The 18,317-nt window shown below is 37.3% G+C and overlaps 1 protein-coding gene across 1 annotated transcript; it reads left to right on the forward strand.

Annotated features, from left to right (window-relative positions):
- Window positions 1-347: 347 nt before the first annotated feature.
- On the forward strand, window positions 348-18,138 carry LOC112817704 (serine/threonine-protein kinase greatwall-like). Its single transcript, XM_073890513.1, is given in 8 exon segments — window positions 348-458; window positions 3,561-3,700; window positions 4,645-4,733; window positions 10,089-10,195; window positions 10,419-10,569; window positions 13,462-13,634; window positions 15,754-16,466; window positions 16,468-18,138. Coding segments are annotated over 8 exon segments (1,881 nt in total). The 5' UTR covers window positions 348-413; the 3' UTR covers window positions 16,931-18,138.
- Window positions 18,139-18,317: the final 179 nt, after the last annotated feature.

The following is an 18,317-nucleotide window of genomic DNA, read 5'->3' on the forward strand; positions in this document are numbered from 1 at the left end:
GTGTGGAGATCCTTTGCCTCCTTCGTTAGGTTTATTCCTAGGTATCTTATGGTTTTCAGTGCAATTCTAAATGGGTTCAACTCCTTAATTTCTCTTTCTTTCTCATTGTTGGTGTATAGAAATGCAACTCATTTCTGTGCATTGATTTTATATCCTGCCACTCTGCTGAATTCCTGTATGAGTTCTAGCAATTTTGGGGTGGAGTCTTTCGGGTTTTCCACATAGAGTATCATGTCATCTGTGAAGAATGAGAGTTTGACTTCTTTGCCAATTCTGATGCCTTTTATTTCTTTTTGTTGCCTGATTGCTGAGGTTAGGACTTCTAGTACGATGTCGAACAGCAGTGGTGAGAGTGGACATCCCTGCCGTGTTCCTGACCTTAGGGGAACGCTCTCAGTTTCTCCCCACTGAGAATGATACTCACTGGGCTTTTCGTAGATGGCTTTTATGATATTGAGGTATGGGCCCTCTATCCCTGCACCATGAAGAGTTTTGATCAAGAAAGGATGCTGTACTTTGTCAAATGCTTTTTCTGCATCTGTTGAGAGGATCATATGGTTCTTGTCCTTTCTTTTATTAATGTAGTGTATTATATTGATTGCTTTGTGGATGTTGAACCACCTTTGCAGCCCAGGAATGAATCCCACTTGGTTGTGGTGAATAATCCTTTTAATGTACTGTTGGATCCTATTGACTAGTATTTTGGTGAAAATTTGTGCATCCTTGTTCATCAGGGCGATTGGTCTGTAATTTTCCTTTTTGGTGGGTTCTTTGTCTGGTTTTGGGATCAAGGTAATGCTGGCCTCATAGAAAGAGTTTGGAAATTTTCCTTCAGAAGAATAGGTATTAATTCTTCTTTAAGTGTTTGGTAGAATTCCCCTGGGAAGCCATCCGGCCCTGGGCTCTTGTTTGTTGGGTCAATATGGTTATACTAACACTAAAACAACTAGATTCAATTTAGGATTTTGTTTTGTTTTGTTTTGCAGTTCTTTTTATCCTTGGGATATACTATCAAAATTCTGTTTTTTGAAGTCACTTTAAATCATTTTTTGCTTGGTTATGAAACTCGAGTTAGTGCTACGGTCATTTGTTCCCCCTTTTGTATCGTAGATTTCTACTTAAAAAAGGGAATCCATAAAAGAAGAAGGGGCACCTGGGTGGCTCAGTCGGTTAAGTGTCTGCCTTCAACTCAGGTCATGATCCCATGGTCCTGGGATTGAGCCCCATCGGGCTCCTTGCTCAGTGGGGAGTCTGCTTCTCCCTCTCCCTTTGCCCCTTGCCCGGCTCATACTCTCTCTCGCATGTGCTCTCTCTCTTACATAAAATAAAATCTTTCAAAAAAGTACTGGAAGAAAACTCATGTGAATATTTTTAAATCATAAATTGGTGTAGGTGTTTTAAGCACAAAATAAAACATATATAGACACAAAATACCATTTACCTAGTCAAATAGCAAGTTTGGAGAAAATATTTTTCATAAAATACACAAACGGCTAATTTTATTCCTCTATAAACAGATTTTATACATCAATAAGAAAGAATTAAATACCCCATTAGAAAAATGGGCAAAGAATAGAAGTGATTCACAGAAGGCACCTAAAAGACCAAAAATAGGGACACCTGGCTGGCTCAGTCAGTGGAGCATGTGATTCTTGATCTTGGGGTTGTGGGTTCAAGCCCCACGGTGAGTGTAGAGATTACTTAAAAATAAAATCTTTAAAAAAAAAAAAATAGTGTAAAATGGGGCGCCTGGATGGCTCAGTCGGTTAAGCGTCTGCCTTCGGCTCAGGTCATGATCCCAGAGTCCTGGGATCGAGCCCCGCATCGGGCTCCCTGCTCAGCGGGAAGCCTGCTTTTCCCTTTCCCGCTCCCCCTGCTTGTGTTCCCTCTCTCGCTGTCTCTCTCTCTCTGTCAAATAAATAAATAAAATCTTTAAAAAATAATAAAATTAAAAATTAAAAAAAATAGTGTAAAGATCCTAAATCTCCCTAAAAGTAAATAAACATTTAAACAGGTCCATTTTTTTCTTAGATTGACAAAATAAAAAGGATCAATAATTATTGTTGATGAGGATGTAAGAAAATAAACATCACCGTGAGCTCAAATAAAGTATCTGTTTACTTATTTATTTACCTACTACTAAATTATAAACTCTTTTCAGTGCGGAGACACCTTATTCCTGCTTATATTCTCAGTTCTAGCACAATGTGTAGCACAGATTTTGGGCTTAGCAAATGTGTTCATGATTGATCTCCTCAACAAACATTGACTAACCTGTATATACCAGGGAAACTCCTGACCTAAAGAGGAAAGAAGGGACTTTGTTTTATGAAGTTCTCACTAGGCAGTATTTTATACCTTAAAACTGTACAAATTTTTGAGAATAATGACTAGTGCATGTAGAAGAAGGAATAATAGAGCTTTGCAACCGCATAGCAATATTGGATTCAGACAAGAATCATCTGTGGTCACATGATGCTAAGGTCAGTGCTTACAGATGTGTTGGGAAACAGGTTATTTACATACTCTCAATGTATTCCCCCCCCCACTACTAATTAATTATCAAGGGAGTTAAAAAAGTACTCCTTCATTGGAGACATCTAGAAGTCCCACCTTAATTAAGTGATCAAAGTCAACATCCCCAGTAATGGAACATGCTGACATTAGGTGTCTCATCTGCTGGGAGTGTCTCTAAGAAAGAGTCAACATTACTTATTTAGAATTCCTGCCAAAAATGCAAACCTGAATTGAATAGTGAGGAGATAATCAAATGTCAAGAAAGACTGCCCCCCTCTAAAAGGAGAAAATCTGTCCCAGATTAAAGGAGACTAAAGAGATATGATAACTAAATACCATGGGGGTCCTGGCTTGGGCAGGGGGGGGTGAGAAGTCTTATCAAGGACATTTATTTAGATACGCAGAGAAATTTGAATATGGACAATATCAATTAGATAATAGTATTATATTAGTGTTAAATTCCTAGAATTTTTTTATGCTGTAGTTATGTAAGAATATCCTTGTTAGGAGATATATGACAAAGAATTTTGTAGTGACCGGTCATGACCTCTTCAACTTTATTCTCCAGTTATTTAGCAAAAATTTTAAAGCTATAAGTAACAGTAGTTAATGTCACATTTTTTAAACTGTTTAGTCCGAATAAAAATCGTGCGTTTAAGATATGTATGTTAATAATTGTGTTCCTTTTTTAATTATGTAACAATTATGTTATCAACAGACATTTATTTCATATACATATGTGTGGAGAGGAAGAAAGCAAATGGGCAAAATGCTCACAGGGGGTGAATCTAGATGAAGAGTATATGGGACTATTCTTAGACCTTTCTGTAAGTCTGAATTTTTATTCAGATTAAACAGTTTAAATTCAATTTAAAAAAACTATATGGCAACATGAGCAAATTTTGTATTAACGTGTACTGAGTGAGAGCAAGAAAATGTGTCTGTTAAAGAACAATGCTAAAAATATATAACTAATACCAAATAATGTTTTTAAAGAAATCATATTGTTTTTATTTTGTAACATTTGTATTCCTTTTTGATAGGTAATGGAATATCTTATTGGTGGGGATGTCAAGTCTCTCCTACATATATATGGTTATTTTGATGAAGAGATGGCTGTGAAATACATTTCTGAAGTAGCCTTGGCTCTAGACTATCTTCACAGACACGGAATCATCCACAGGTAAAGACTGACTTTTCTACAAACTATTACTAAAAACCACAAATAATCAAATTATGGATTAAATATTTGAGTTTGAAATATTTGCATAATCATTTGCCCATGTATCTGGATTTATCTAAAGTTTGGTAGTAACTTGTATGAGTTTAGAAATTCCATCAACTCGGGGCACCTGGGTGACTCAGTTGGTTAAGCGTCTGCCTTCGGCTCAGGTCATGATCCCAGGGTCCTGGGATCGAGCCCCACATCGGGCTCCGTGCTCGGCAGGAGGCCCGCTTCTCCCTCTCCCACTCCTCCCTGCTTGTGTTCCTGCTCTCGCTGTGTCTCCCTCTGTCAAATAAATAAATAAAATCTTTAAAAATAAATAAATAAAAAGTAAATAAAAGCACTAAGTTAAAAAAAAAAAGTATAAATTCCATCAACTCTTCTTTTGTCTCCCCTCCCTGTGCTTTGAATATGTTGCGTTTAGCACGGGTACACCATTTGTTGTGAAGGATATTGAATCTTTTTTCCACTCCCTATCGTCATATAAAAGTGCTCTACTTTATAATGCCAACTGACTTGCAGTGTGCAAAGAAAGTCATGTTCTAAGTGGCTCTTCTCAGTTAAGGCTTAATCTTACCCTCCATGAATGAGGTAAATATGATTTTGGTGTGGCCTGAGCTTTATTTTATCTAATGAGGTTTATTTGTTATAATGAACTATCGAGGAATAATGCCAAAGAGGATCTAGTATTAAATCAGTTAACTTTCTCGTAGGTTCAAATATACAGAAGATTATTTACTTTTGAGAGTTGTTTTTTGCACTTTCAAAGCCAACAATAAGTGCCTTATTTTAGAGAAAATAGGGTTTGATTCTTCTGTAACTATCTGGGTTTTTCCCTGCTAATTCTGATATCAACACTAGCTCTTTTTTAATTATCTACTCTTTGTCTTTTGTATGTGCAGGGATTTGAAACCAGACAATATGCTTATTTCTAATGAAGGTCATATTAAACTAACAGATTTTGGTCTTTCCAAAGTTACTTTGAATAGAGGTAAGAAAAATAGCAGGTAAGTACCTTTGTAAAATCCCAACAACTAAAAAAATAAATACGCAACAACTACATACTATTAACTTAAACTATTTTGTTAGTTTATAATGCTAAAATTTGATGATTATTTGTTCCAAAAAAGACTAGAAAAGTATAATGGTATTTCCTTTCAATTGAAGATGAAAAATGGAAAAAAAAAAAGAGAAATGGAAATCATTTCTTAATCATCAAGGGCGCTCAAAGATCTTTGGATCTTCAAAGAGGAACTCACAATTTCTGTTCTTCTGACTTTTTGTCTCTACTGAAACTGGTTTGACCAATTAAACATCAGTAAAATGACAAAAATAACTATAACATGAGAAATAGTAATACCTACAGAACTTATTCACACTCATAGGACCACCACAGAGACCTTGATAAACAAGGGGCAAAGAAACCGAACACGATCCACACACACATACCCACACACACATATATATGGGGGTATGTAATTTCGCTACTGGTAATGAAAGAAATGCTAATTTAAAAAATAACGAAAGAATCATTTCACACTGTCAAGCTAGGCAAAAAAAAAGGACCGAAGATCTAAAATTAATGAGACTGCAAAAGCACAGTTAGTTTTTTCAGAAACATTGTAAATTAGCACGGTACTTTCCAACTGATATCTACCAATGTGTTTTAAGAAACAAAAGAGTTTAATTTTTTGACCTAATTTGTCTATCTTGAAATTTATTCTAAGGAAATGGTTCAAGAGAACAAAATATATGAATAAAACTTTGTAGCACCATTGTTTCTAATAGGGAGAAAGTAGAAATTACTTAAGTTTATCATAGAAACATGGATACTTGAGAGCCTATCAACTTGGTAGCATATTGTATTCTCTATTAAAATGGTAGCAGATAGAAATAAAAACAGGATAGCAAAAAACTGGGCTTATAAATTATAAACCACGGGATTATAATTGTTTGAAAATAAACAGATCTATAATTCTTTATCTGCAAGTACAAATTTCAAAAACTTTTTAAGACCTAAAGGTTTTCATTTAGTTTGATAAAATCTGACCTGAGCTGATATGGGCTATTTATAGTTTTTATTACTCCCATTTCATGTAACTACTCAGATTTTTCACAGCAGTAATAATAATATTTGAGTACACGTGGCTAGATGAGATGCCACTAGGGGTCTTCCTTACTATACATTATACTGGATATTTACCCAAAGAAAACAAAAATACTAATTTGAAAAGATAATGTGCATCCTTATGTTGATTGCAGCAGCATTTCCAATAGCCCAGATAGGGGAGCAATCCAAGTGTCCATCAATAGATGAATGGATAAAGAAGATGTGGCGTGTGTACACACACACACACACACACACACACACACACACACACACACACACACAAAGAATATTACTCAGCCATAAAAAAGAATGTGGTTTTGCCATTTGTGACAACATGGACAGACCTGGAGGATATTATGCTCAGTGAAATAAGTCATACAGAAAGACAAGTACCATATAATTTCACTTAATATCGTGGAATCTAAAACAAAACAAACAAACAAAAAAAAGTGGAGGCAGACCCATTAATAACAGAGAACAAACTGATGATTGTGGGGGAGAACAGGCAAAAGGGCAAAATGTGTGAAAGGGAGGGGGAGACACAGGCTTCCAGTTATGGAATGAATAAGTCATAGGGATGAAAAGTACAGGACAGTGAATGTAGACAACTAGTATTGTAAAAGCATTGTATGACAGACGGTAGCTACACTCGTGGTGAGCATAGTATAATGTATAGAGTTGTTGAATCACTAGGTTGTGCAACTGAAACTAAGGTAAAATTGTGTGTCATACCTCAATAAAAAAACAAAAAAAAAATAAAAAGCCACTATATATTTATCACATTACCTTTCTAAAATCTAAATATCTTTTAATTGTGAGGCAAATCTAACTCCCTGAGTTTCAGATAAGATATTGGAAAAAGCCATAAATCAGATGAATTTTGTGTTATGGTGATATAACAGTTTAATATTTTTTATTTTATTTTTTTCCTATCTGATGATCTATTTAAAATTTGGCTCCCATGGTGAACCTGGCTGGCTCAGTTGGTAGAGCATGCAGCTCTTGATATGGGGGTCATGAGTTCCATCCCCACATTGAGTAGATGGCTTATGTGAAAAATAAAAATAAAAATAAATAAAACACAATTTGCCTCCCAAATAACTCTACATTTGTATTAGTATAAATATTACTATGACAAACATCTTTTAAGTATACAGATTCTGAATTTGGTTTTTCTTTTTTTTTTTTAATAGTGGTAAAAAATTCATAATATAAAATTTACCCTTTTTAAAAAGTGAATTTTTTTTTTAAAGATTTTATTTATTTATTTGACAGAGAGAGAGAGACAGCAAGAGCAGGAACACAAGCAGGGGAGAGGGTCAGAGGGACAAGCAGGCTTCCCGCCGAGCAGGGAGCCCGATGTGGGACTCGATCCCAGGACCCTGGGATCATGACCTGAGCTGAAGGCAGACGCTTAACGACTCAGCCACCCAGGCGCCCAAACTTTTTTTTTTTTTAAAGTTCAGTAGTATTAACTATATTCACATCGTTATGCAACAGATCTCTAGAACTTTTTCATCTTGCAAAACTGAAACACTGTCCCCTGATTTCCCCTTCCCCCAGCCCCCGCAACCACAATTCTATTCTGTATCTGTGAGTTTGATTGCTTTAGGCACCTCATGTGAGTAGAACCATAGAGTATTTGTTGTTTTGTGACTGACTTATATCACTTAGCGTAATGTCCTCAAGGTTCATCCATATCGCAGCATGTAACAGGATTTCCTTCTTTTTAAAGGCTTAATAACATTCCATTATACGGATATATGCCACTTTTTTTATCCATTCATGTGTCAGTAGACATTTGGGTTGCTTCTACCTCCTGGCTATTGTGAATTATGCAATAAACATGAATGTATAAATATCCCTTGGAGACCCTACTGTCAGTTCTCTCCTGTATATACCCAGTTGTGGAATTCCTGGGTCATATAGGAATTCTATTTTTAATTTTTTGAGGAGCTTCTATTGTGTTTTTCATAGTGGCTGCACTATTTAACATTCCTGCCAGCAATGTACAGGGTTCCAGTTTCTCCGCATTCTTGCCAACACTATTTTCTGTTTTTTGATACTAGCCATCCTAATGGGTATGAGATAATATTTCATTATACTTTTGGTTTGCCTTTTTCTGTTGATTACTAATGTTGAGCATCTTTTCATAACCATATTGGCTGTTTGTGTTATCTTTGGAGAAATATCTGTCCAAATCCATTGTCCACTTTTTAATTAGATAATTATTTTTTAATTGTTGGGTTGTAGTACTTTATATACTCTGTACATTAACCCCTTATCAGATAACTGATTTGCAGATATTTCCTCCCATTCTGTAGGTTCTTTTCATTCTGTTGATTATCTCCTTTGATATACAGAGGTTTTTAAGTTTGACATAGCCCCATTTGTCTATTTTTGCTTTTTGCCTGTGCCTTTGGAATCCTATCCAAGAAATCACTGCCATAATATTTTTAACATTTAATTTATAAAAGATCATTTTTTAAAAAAGATTTATTTTTATTTTAGAGAGAGAGAGAGAGAGCGTGGACACATGAGCAGGGGGAGGGGCAGAGGGAGAGAGGCAGACTCCCAGCTGAGCCTGTCCGGCTCCCACAACTCTGAGACCACCACCTGAGCTGAAATCAAGAGTCAGTCACCCAGCCATTTGAGCCACCCAGGTGCCCCTAGTTTATAAAATATTCTTTAAGATGTTTATTGTTACCTGTTAGTCCTTATTTCTTCATCAATGTATGATATAAATAAAATTTGGTAAGTTCAAATTTCAGCTTACCTTTAAAAGTCTGATATCACATAGGGCACCTGGCTGACTCAGTCGGTGGAGGATACTGATATCAGGATTGTGAGTTCGACCCCCCATTGGGTGTAGAGATTACTTAAAAATAAAATCTTTTAAGAAAAAGTCTGATACCATGTAGAATATTATGGTTTTCCTACCATTTGTGGTGGGGGGGGCATGCGATTATTTTTTTAAATTATTTTTTAAGGGGCGCCTGGGTGGTTCAGTTGGCTGGGCATCTGCCTTCAACTCAGGTCATGATCCCAGAGTCCTGGGACCCTGCTTGGCGGGGAGACTGCTTCTCCCTCTCCCTCTGCCTGCCACTCCCCCTGCTTTTACATTCTCTCTCTCTGTGTCAGGTAAATAAAAAATCTTAAAATAGGGGCGCCTGGGTGGCTCACTCGTTAGGTGTCTGCCTTTGGCTCAGGTCATGATCTCAGAGTCCTGGGATCGAGTCCCACATCAGGCTCCCTGCTCGGTAGGGAGCCTGCTTCTCCCTCTCCCAATCCCCCTGCTTGTGTTCCCTCTGTCAGTGTCTCTCTCTCTCTCTCTGTCAAATAAATAAATCAATTTTTTAAAAAATCTTTAAATAACTAAAAGATTTTTTAAAAGTAATCTTTTTACCCAACCTAGGGCTCTAACTCATGACCCGGAGATCAAGAGTCGCATGCTCTACCGCCTGACAGGCACCCACCTTTTTGATATCTAAAGAAAACAGTACATTATGTGTGAATGTTGAATTACTTTACAAAGTTATGCACTGAAACTGATAAAAATTCTGCATCAATTTCTATCTTGACCTACACTTGCACATGTTAGTTAATGGGGGGCCCATAATTTGTACTAATTCCTTAAACAGATTGTGATATTGAAATTTTAATTTATATTCCTAATATTCCTTTCTTAATTTTTCTTACCACATCCTTTTCTACTATTTGATTTACCAAGAATTATTTTGTTGCCAGTTAGGTAATACTCTTGTTTGATGCTTGAGTACTCCCTAGTTTGGGTCATTACACTGTGTTCTATTCATTCCGGAGGAAGACTCTATTCTATCAAAGTTTAATGATTTCAATCAGTTGCTTTTTTTAAATAGGGAAATATTTATCTTTTTTTTTTTTTTTGACCCCTTTCACCCGTTTCTCCTATCCCCCACCCCTGCCTCTGGCATCCCACGCAAACTGTTCTCTGTACCTGTGAGCTTAGTTTTGTTTTGTTTCTTAAGATTCCATATATAATAGAGATCATATAGTATTTGTCTTTGTCTGCTTGGTTGTATATGTTTACTCCGTGGCATGGTGGCTTCTCTGGATACGTTCATCTTACACAAGCCAGTGTTATAGATAATGTTAATGTGGAAAGGGGACAAAGTTCAGAACAGATGATTAGTGACTAGTAAGACAATAATATTGAAGTTTTTAAAGAATTTCATATACTTTTCTTTCCATACATAGTCATCAATATGATGGATATCCTTACAACACCATCAATGGCTAAACCTAGACAAGATTATGCAAGAACCCCAGGACCAGTGTTATCTCTCATCAGCTCTTTGGGATTTGTAAGCACTTGATTAGAAAAAAGTCACATGACATGCCCTCTCATGATTGCCATTTAAAATTGTAAATGCTTTTTTTAAATAACTGTTCAAAATAAATTTAAATATCAAGCATGTTGAGTTACTTTAACATTATCTACTTAGGTGGTATAACAGTCTATGTATTTAGGTGGTGTTTTGTGGCGGTAAATCTTAGCATTTGTTTTTGTTTTTCTCTCTTTAATAGAACACACCAGTTGCAGAAAAAAACAAAGACTCTACAAATATTCTTTCAACCCATGTATCTGAAACATCGCACCTTTCTCAAGGACTAATTTGTCCTATGTCTGTAGATCACAGGGATAGTACTACTTATTCTAGCAAACTACTAAACTCATGTGAGTATAAAAGAAAAAGGTAGTTCATTCCATTAAGTGTGTCTTTTGAGGAACAAAATGTTTTTGAATTTTTAAATTTCTAATACGGGTTTGAGATACAAATACTTGAACAGTCTGTGGCATTCCTATATTTCTTCGTGTAAATGCCATTTCTGACACAGAGTGTTGCGGATCTTTTTTTTTTTAATAAAGATTTTATTTTAAGTAATCTCTATATCCAACATAGGGCTAGAACTTACAGTCCCGAGATCAAGAGTCACATGCTCTACTGACTGAACCAGCCAGGCGCCCCTGTTGTAGATCTTTAAGTCAACAGAATAAAATACCTAGCTAATGAGATTTTCCTCAGTTTGGTATTAGAATGATCATTGGGTAAATTTCACTGTACTGGGTCTATGGAAATCTTATATAGAGAAGATGTAATACGTATAATATTTTGTGTCTTTATAAAATTATTTCCAAAAGATTTTGAAATAAAATAGTTGAAGTAAAGATATAAATTTTCATTAGCTCACAATGAAAAACAAAAGTAGTGGAGGAAGAGAATGGGACATTTGTATAGCACTTAACTTCACCTTTTATAACTTAGCAACGGTGGATGATTTAGTTCTCTGCGCTCGATGTTCTTCATCTTGGGAATGTGAATAATGATGCTTTGAAGGGCAATTAGTGTCACATGTTTTCGTAGATGTTACCTCATTTTTAATTTAGTCCTCAAATCTGTACATATCCAGGATATCTCCCTTACAAATGAGAAAATGAATGTTTGAAAATGTTTAGTTACACACTAGAAGTGGGTAAGCCAAGTCCTGATTGCAACTATAATTATCTGTCCACTGACCCTTTCTTCCAAAGTCAGTGAGTCTTATTTCTCTGTCAAAATCACTTCTGTGGAAATCAAAATGGCTGAAAAACATAAATAGCTTTGACAAATAAAAACTACTAAAATACAGAATGTGCAGTTGCTACTACAGCCTTATTCTTAAATGAAAGTAATGGCATCTCCCTTAGTTGTTTTTTAAATCTAGTCAGAAGTAAATCAGGGCAAGGCACTGCTGGTCGCCAAGTGGATATCAAGATGAATAAGAGAGGTCCTTGCCTCAGAAGAACTTGTAATTCTGTGTTGATTACATGTGTAAAGGGATAACAATAGCAATCCTCTAAAATAAAATCGCAAGAAGGATACTGTGATACAACACAGAAAGTGTTAAATGCTAACTGGGAAAATAAGGAATGGTTCTCAATGAAGATATAGCAGTAGCTCCAAGTGTACTGGAAAAGCATTTCAGATAGAGGCATGAACAAAGGCACAGACACTTGGAAGTATTCCATCTTCAGACAATGGGGACTAAACGTGTTTTGTGAGAATGGGAAGCATGTGCAAGGGGAAGGGAAGCTTAGCAGGTAGATGGGGAAGGATTAAGTGTCATTACGGGGAACCTAGAATTTAAGCTGTAGAAAAAGGGGAGTCCTCAAAAGTTCCAAAGAGGGGCGCCTGGTGGCTCAGATGGTTAAGCATCTTCCTTAGGCTCCAGTCGTGATCCCACGGTCCTGGGATCGAGTTCCGCATTGGGCTCCCTGCTCAATGAGGAGCCTGCTTCTCCCTCTCCCTCTGCCCCTGCTTGTGCTCGCTCGCTCTCTCTCTCTCTGTCCAATAAATAAATAAAATCTTTAAAAAATAAAATAAAAAACACAAAAGTTCCAAAGAAAGGAATGGTCTGATTATATCACTGATCCAGAGAGAACTCTTTAGCAAATACACAGTGCGCACATGGCATTGGGGTAGACACAAATTTCCACATTACTGGGGCGGGGGGGAGGAACAAGCTGAGCAGTTTAGTCACATATCAGGGTCAGTGTCCAATGAGTGAGGAATTTCATTGAGAGGGTTTATGTACCAAAAATAAAGTTGCTTTAGATGGCCATTGAAATTGTTTCTAGTTTTAAAGTTCCAAGATTCATTAAATCAAAAAATTGTAAGAATTTACTTGAGATTAAAGTCACGAGTTCACCTTCTTTGGGAAAGAAAAGGCAAGATATACATATCTTTTTATATACATAGAAAATCTGTATATGCACATATGATCTTTAGTAAAAGCCTATTGTGTCTCATAAGTTCAGGAACAACAGTTTTTAGCATGAGTCTATGAGAGACAAACATGTATCATGTAGGTGATGCTGCTTTCTTGTACTGGCTTGCTGTTAGCCAATTCACTGTTACTTGTTTTACCCAGTCGTATAAAATATCCCTCGTGGATGTAGATAATTCACGCTTGTGAGCACATAAGCCTCAACATTAGAAAAAAGCTATGTTTTTTATTTGAGAGAGAGCGAGAGAGCACAGGCGGGAAGGGGAGGGAGACAGAGAGAGCATCTCAGGCAGACTCCATCCTAAGCCTGGAGCCCGATGCGAGGATCCATTTCATGACCCGGACATCACGACCTGAGTGGAAACCTAAGAGTCAGATCCTTAACTGGTTGTGCCACCCAGGTGCCCCTAAAGCTATGGTTTTAATTAAATACGAATTGAACTGAGTAAATTTAGTCACATTCCTATCTTATATCATATCTGGATATAGCATATCAATAATCCTCCTTTATCAAGAAGAGTTTCAAAGTGGATAATGGGTTTCCTCCTAATTACAGCTTAGTTCTTTTGTCCTGATTTTCACCTGTGAATGTTGAGGGTTTGCTTTTTTCTCCGTAAACGTTCACAACAGTACTTGTATGTCCAAAACACCTGAGCCATCCTGGCGGATCGGATAATGTTTACACAGACAGAGCTCTGATGTACAATACTTAATACTTTGCCTAATTATCTGGGAAGATTCAGGTTTGGTGAGGAACTCAGAAAGATGTGACATAAGCTCCGAAATTTTTTCTTCCCTACAGGTCTTGCAACAGTTGCCTCCAATCCCAGGATGCCTGTGAAGTGCCTAACGTCTAACCTCCCGCAGTCCAGGAGAAGGCTGGCTACATCCAGTGCCAGCAGCCAGTCCCACACCGTCGTATCCAGTGTGGAGTCTGAGTGCCACAGCAGCCCCCGATGGCAGAAGGACTGCCAGGTTAGAGTGACCTTTATCCCAACCCCAGCCTCTTTCCTATGTCACATTAACGGTGGAGACACTTTATACCTTTCCATGTACATTCAATAAGGAAATGAAACTGTTACATGAATGGCAGTCAAGGTAGTCTCCATTTCCGTGTATAATCTCAAATTATTTTTAAGTATTTCATTTCTCATTCAAATGCAGAATTATTCATGATTAATATATAATGAGCTTGCAGAAAAATGATAGTAAATATTTGTTTCAGGGCATCTAGATGGGCTTTTTTTTATTTTTTAATTTTTATTTTATTTCAATTTTTTTTATCTTTTTAAAGATTTTATTTATTTATTTGACAGAGAGAGACATAGCGAGAGAGGGAACACAAGCTGGGGAGTGGGAGAGGGAGAAGCAGGCTTCCCGCTGAGCGGGGACCCCCCATGCGGGGCTCCATCCCAGGACCCTGGGATCATGACCTGAGCCAAAGGCAGATGCTTAACAACTGAGCCACCCAGGCGCCCCAAGTTTTAAATTATAATAAGGTTTCCTTCATAGAGTGCACATAAAATAATGTTAGATTAGAATTATGTCAATACGCAAAAAGTAGACCTTCTGTTTGAGTAAATAATTTAGATTGTATTTACTCCTTATTCTTAGTAATGTGATTTTCTTCGGTGTTGGATATTTGTGTTCTAGAAGTAAAGTCAGATTATTTTTTAGTCAAGGCAGTGTTTCTTGATCTTTTTCCCTTCTCTTATAGGCTGCTCTACAGGTAATACACGCTACAAGATAAACAGATTTCCTTCCTTAATAACTTATTTCACCTCTTTGCTGTTCAAGAAAGCATATTGTGTAATATTTCAAACCATACACAGCTTTACCTTTCCCTACCCCTTCTGTATCCGTGGGGAATGCAATGATTGGATTATGGTAGTGCCTCTCAAGTTATGATCAGAGGAGTGATGATGGACCACAGGGGAACCCTGATAAACCCTGTGCTAATCCCTGGATGATCTGTGCCTGCAGATCTGTGAGTTGTAATTTAGGGATCTTTGCTATTGTTGTTCATGACTAAGCACTCCTTATTATTACTAAGTAAGTTAATGAAGTTTGATTTTTACATAGCAAAAATAGGCAGTGTTCGAGTTTATGGAAGACGCACTCTTAGTAATCTTGTAAAAATCCTGATTACCATACACCAATGTATGATACTCTGTATAAAGCTCTGATCGCACAAAAGCACCTGCAGATAGTTAGAATTCAAACATATTTTAAGGCAAGTGGTTTGTTATCAATGCCTCATCGTTTCATCTTGTTGACAGTGGATTTTAATTCCTGTTATTTTTGGGTTTTAATCATAAATTATGATTCGTTTAGCTTCACCTTTATCAGCTTGGTTTTATTATAGTTGTACGAAATGATACCTGTTTCCATTAACAAAAGTTTTGTCTATAATTTTCCATTAACTGTATTTTAAGTCCTGTGCATTTTGTAATTCAAAACAGAATCGTCTGTACCCATATTGCAAAGGAGGTATCTATATAATATAGCGTTACCCTCGATTTTGCCTGAAAATGTTGCTTATTAATTTGTGCTAGCTAAAGAACATCTATCAGCTATGTATCATAGAGGGGCGCCTGGGTGGCTCAGTCATTGAGCGTCTGCCTCGGCTCAGGTCATGATCCCAGGGTCCTGGGATCGAGCCCCGCGTCGGGCTCCCTGCTCGGCGGGAGGCCTGCTTCTCCCCCTCCCACTCCCCCTGCTTGTGTTCCCTCTCTCCCTGTGTCTCTCTCAGATAAATCAATAAAATCTTAAAAAAAAAGAAAACATATGGATTATAGACTATCAAATACATATTATACAAATACATATTAAATTATGAAAAGACATATTAAAGGATAGTTTATTTGAATTTTAGACCAGTGTTTCACTCAAAATATATATAAAAACATGCTTTAATTGTTTATATTGCTCTTTAATTCTCTGTTTTCATTGTTCTTTTGTTCCATTGGTAAGTGGGAATAGGTAGCATAGTAATTTATGGAGTCATTTATCCCACCTAAGTCAAGAGAGGTTTTAAAAGGTTCAAGAATCTCAGTTTTATACAACTAAAAAAGTGTTTTTTCCTCCCTCTCAGGAAAGTGACAATGCACTGGGCTCTACGGTGATGAGTTGGAATATAATAGAAAAGCCTTCATGTACAAAATCTACCGATTCCATTGAAACCAAAGGTTTCGATAAAAAGGATCTTGACTTAGCAGTTTCTCCCATTCATAACAGCAGTGCCGTTCCTGAGACTGGAAGCTCCTGTGTAAACCTGGCTAAAAATTGCTTCCCCGGGGAAGTTTCTTGGGAAGCAAAAGAACTGGATATAAATAATATTCATGTAGCCACTGACACAGCACAGTCTGGTTTTTACCAGTCAGAGCAGTGGGCTGTGGATTCTGGTGATAGGACTGAAGAGCACCTTGGGAAAAGACGTTTTAAAAGAAATTTTGAGTTAGTTGACTCTAGTCCTTGTCAGAACATCATACAGAATAAAAAAAACTGTGTAGAGCAGAAGTCTAGAAATGAAATGAGCGGTGGTTATATAAATCAAAGGACGGGCTTAACAACTGAGGTCCAAGACCTGAAGCTATCTGTATGTGGTCAGCAAAGTGACTGTGCTGATGAGGAGAACGTGGTCAGTTCTTTCATTGGTAAACCACACACCCCAGAAAAATCACCTACCCCAATGATAGCAAAAAACCTTCTGTGTGAACTGGATGAGGACTGTGATAAGAATGACAAGAAGGACCTCCTCAGTTCTAGTTTTCTATGTTCCGACGCTGAGAGAGGTTCTAAAAGTTTGTATGGACTCCGATTCATCTTTTCCCGGAATTTCTATCATGGAAAGTTCATTAGAAAGGCAGTCCTTAGATCCAGATAAAAGCATCAAAGAATCCTCTTTTGAAGAATCAAACACTGAAGACCTACTCACCGTATCACCCAGCTGGCAGGAGAATACCTTGCCGAAAGGTGATGAGAATCCTGCTGTCCAAGGCAGTAGCCAAAAAATGTTAGCTCCGTCTTCAGAGGTGTTGAAAACATTAACCTTATCTAAAGGAAATGCCGTAGCTTTTCGAAGTTTTAACAGTCATATCAATGCATCCAATAACTCAGAACCATCCAAAATGAGCATTACCTCTTTAGATGCAATGGAAATTTCATGTGTTTATAGTGGTTCGTATCCCATGGCTATAACCCCTAATCAAAAAGGAACATCCTATATGCCATATCAGGTATGTTCTAACTTTTTAACAGTTTGTCGTTAGATTTTATACCCGTAAACTATGAAGGCCAGATACTTGCCTCTCACCTAGACTATCTGAGATTTTCTGTTCTGCTGGTTGGGAATCTGGACTGTTGGGAGGTTTTGATGCCAAAAGGCAAAGCTGGTAGCAATTTATTATTATTAACTAAAGCACTTCTTCATTTGCTCTCTAGCCTTTCACATATTTTCTTTTTTTAAGATTTTATCTATTTGAGAGAGCGCATGCATGCACGAGCAGCGGGGAGGGGCAGAGGGAGTGGGAGGAGCCAACTCCCCACTGAGCGGGGAGCCCGATGCTGGGCTCGATCCCAGGACCCCGGGATCATGACCTGAGCCAAAGGCAGCCACTTAACCAACTGAGCCACCCAGGCGCCCCTAGACTGTCACATATTTTCAATCACATGTTTACATATTTACAGTCACATATTTTCACTTGACAACAGCAACTCTAAGATACAATATTAAAGTTCACTCTATCTTACTCCCTTTTAAGGACCTTCCTAGATTATCTCTTTTCTTTGTAGGAAATAGTTGGAAAATATATATTTCAAATCTTATGTTATTTTTATTTTCTAAACCTTTATCTTAACAAACGCAAAGTTTCATTTTTTTTCTTTTTTTGGAGACATGACATAAAGTTGAGAGTACAAACTCTGAATTAGGGTCACAAGATTTGGAGTTTTCTATTCAGAACTTACTGAGTGACTTAGAAGTCCGTTTTCCTCAGAGCCTCATCTTCTTACCTCTCTGTAGAATATGCTGACACCTCTCCCACTGGTCTCACAGAGTCCTTGTGAGACCACAAAGTATCTTTAAAACTTACATACCAATTAGCACAAGAAGTTATTTATATTTTGTTCCAGCTGATGTGTTGTCCCAGTAATTCAATCATTTGTCAGCCACGACGTCCCTCAGTGACCATTCTTAAGTTTGTATTAATCCATTCTACCAAGAAAGAAATTTTTCTTGCGGATTTCTTCATTCTTTCTTGCATATCTTGATCTTATTGAAATAATTGGTCTTATCTAAGCTATTTAATTTCACCAGCTATCAGGACTGTTCAAAATTATACTTGGTAATGAGTCCATTTTCAAAACTGATCAGGGATTTGAGTATGTCTTTTATGCCCAGCAGCCTAGCTTTGCTTTTTTAGCATTTCTATTCACTGTAAAAGGAATGAAGTTATGGGGTGCCTGGGTGGCTCAGTTGGTTAGGTGGGTGTCTGCCTTCGGCTCAGGTCATGATCCCGGGGTCCTGGGATCGAATCCCACATCGGGCTCCCTGCTCCGTGGGAGAGCCTGCTTCTCGCTTCTCCCTCTGCCTCTCTCTCATTCTGTCTCTCATGAATAAATAAATAAAACCTTTAAAAAAATAAGAATTAAAAAAAA

Source organism: Callorhinus ursinus, unplaced genomic scaffold (genome assembly GCF_003265705.2).
Source record: "Callorhinus ursinus isolate GAN/ISIS: 27379988/994484 unplaced genomic scaffold, GSC_fseal_2.0 scaffold522, whole genome shotgun sequence".
In the NCBI taxonomy this organism is placed as follows: Eukaryota; Metazoa; Chordata; class Mammalia; order Carnivora; family Otariidae; genus Callorhinus; species Callorhinus ursinus.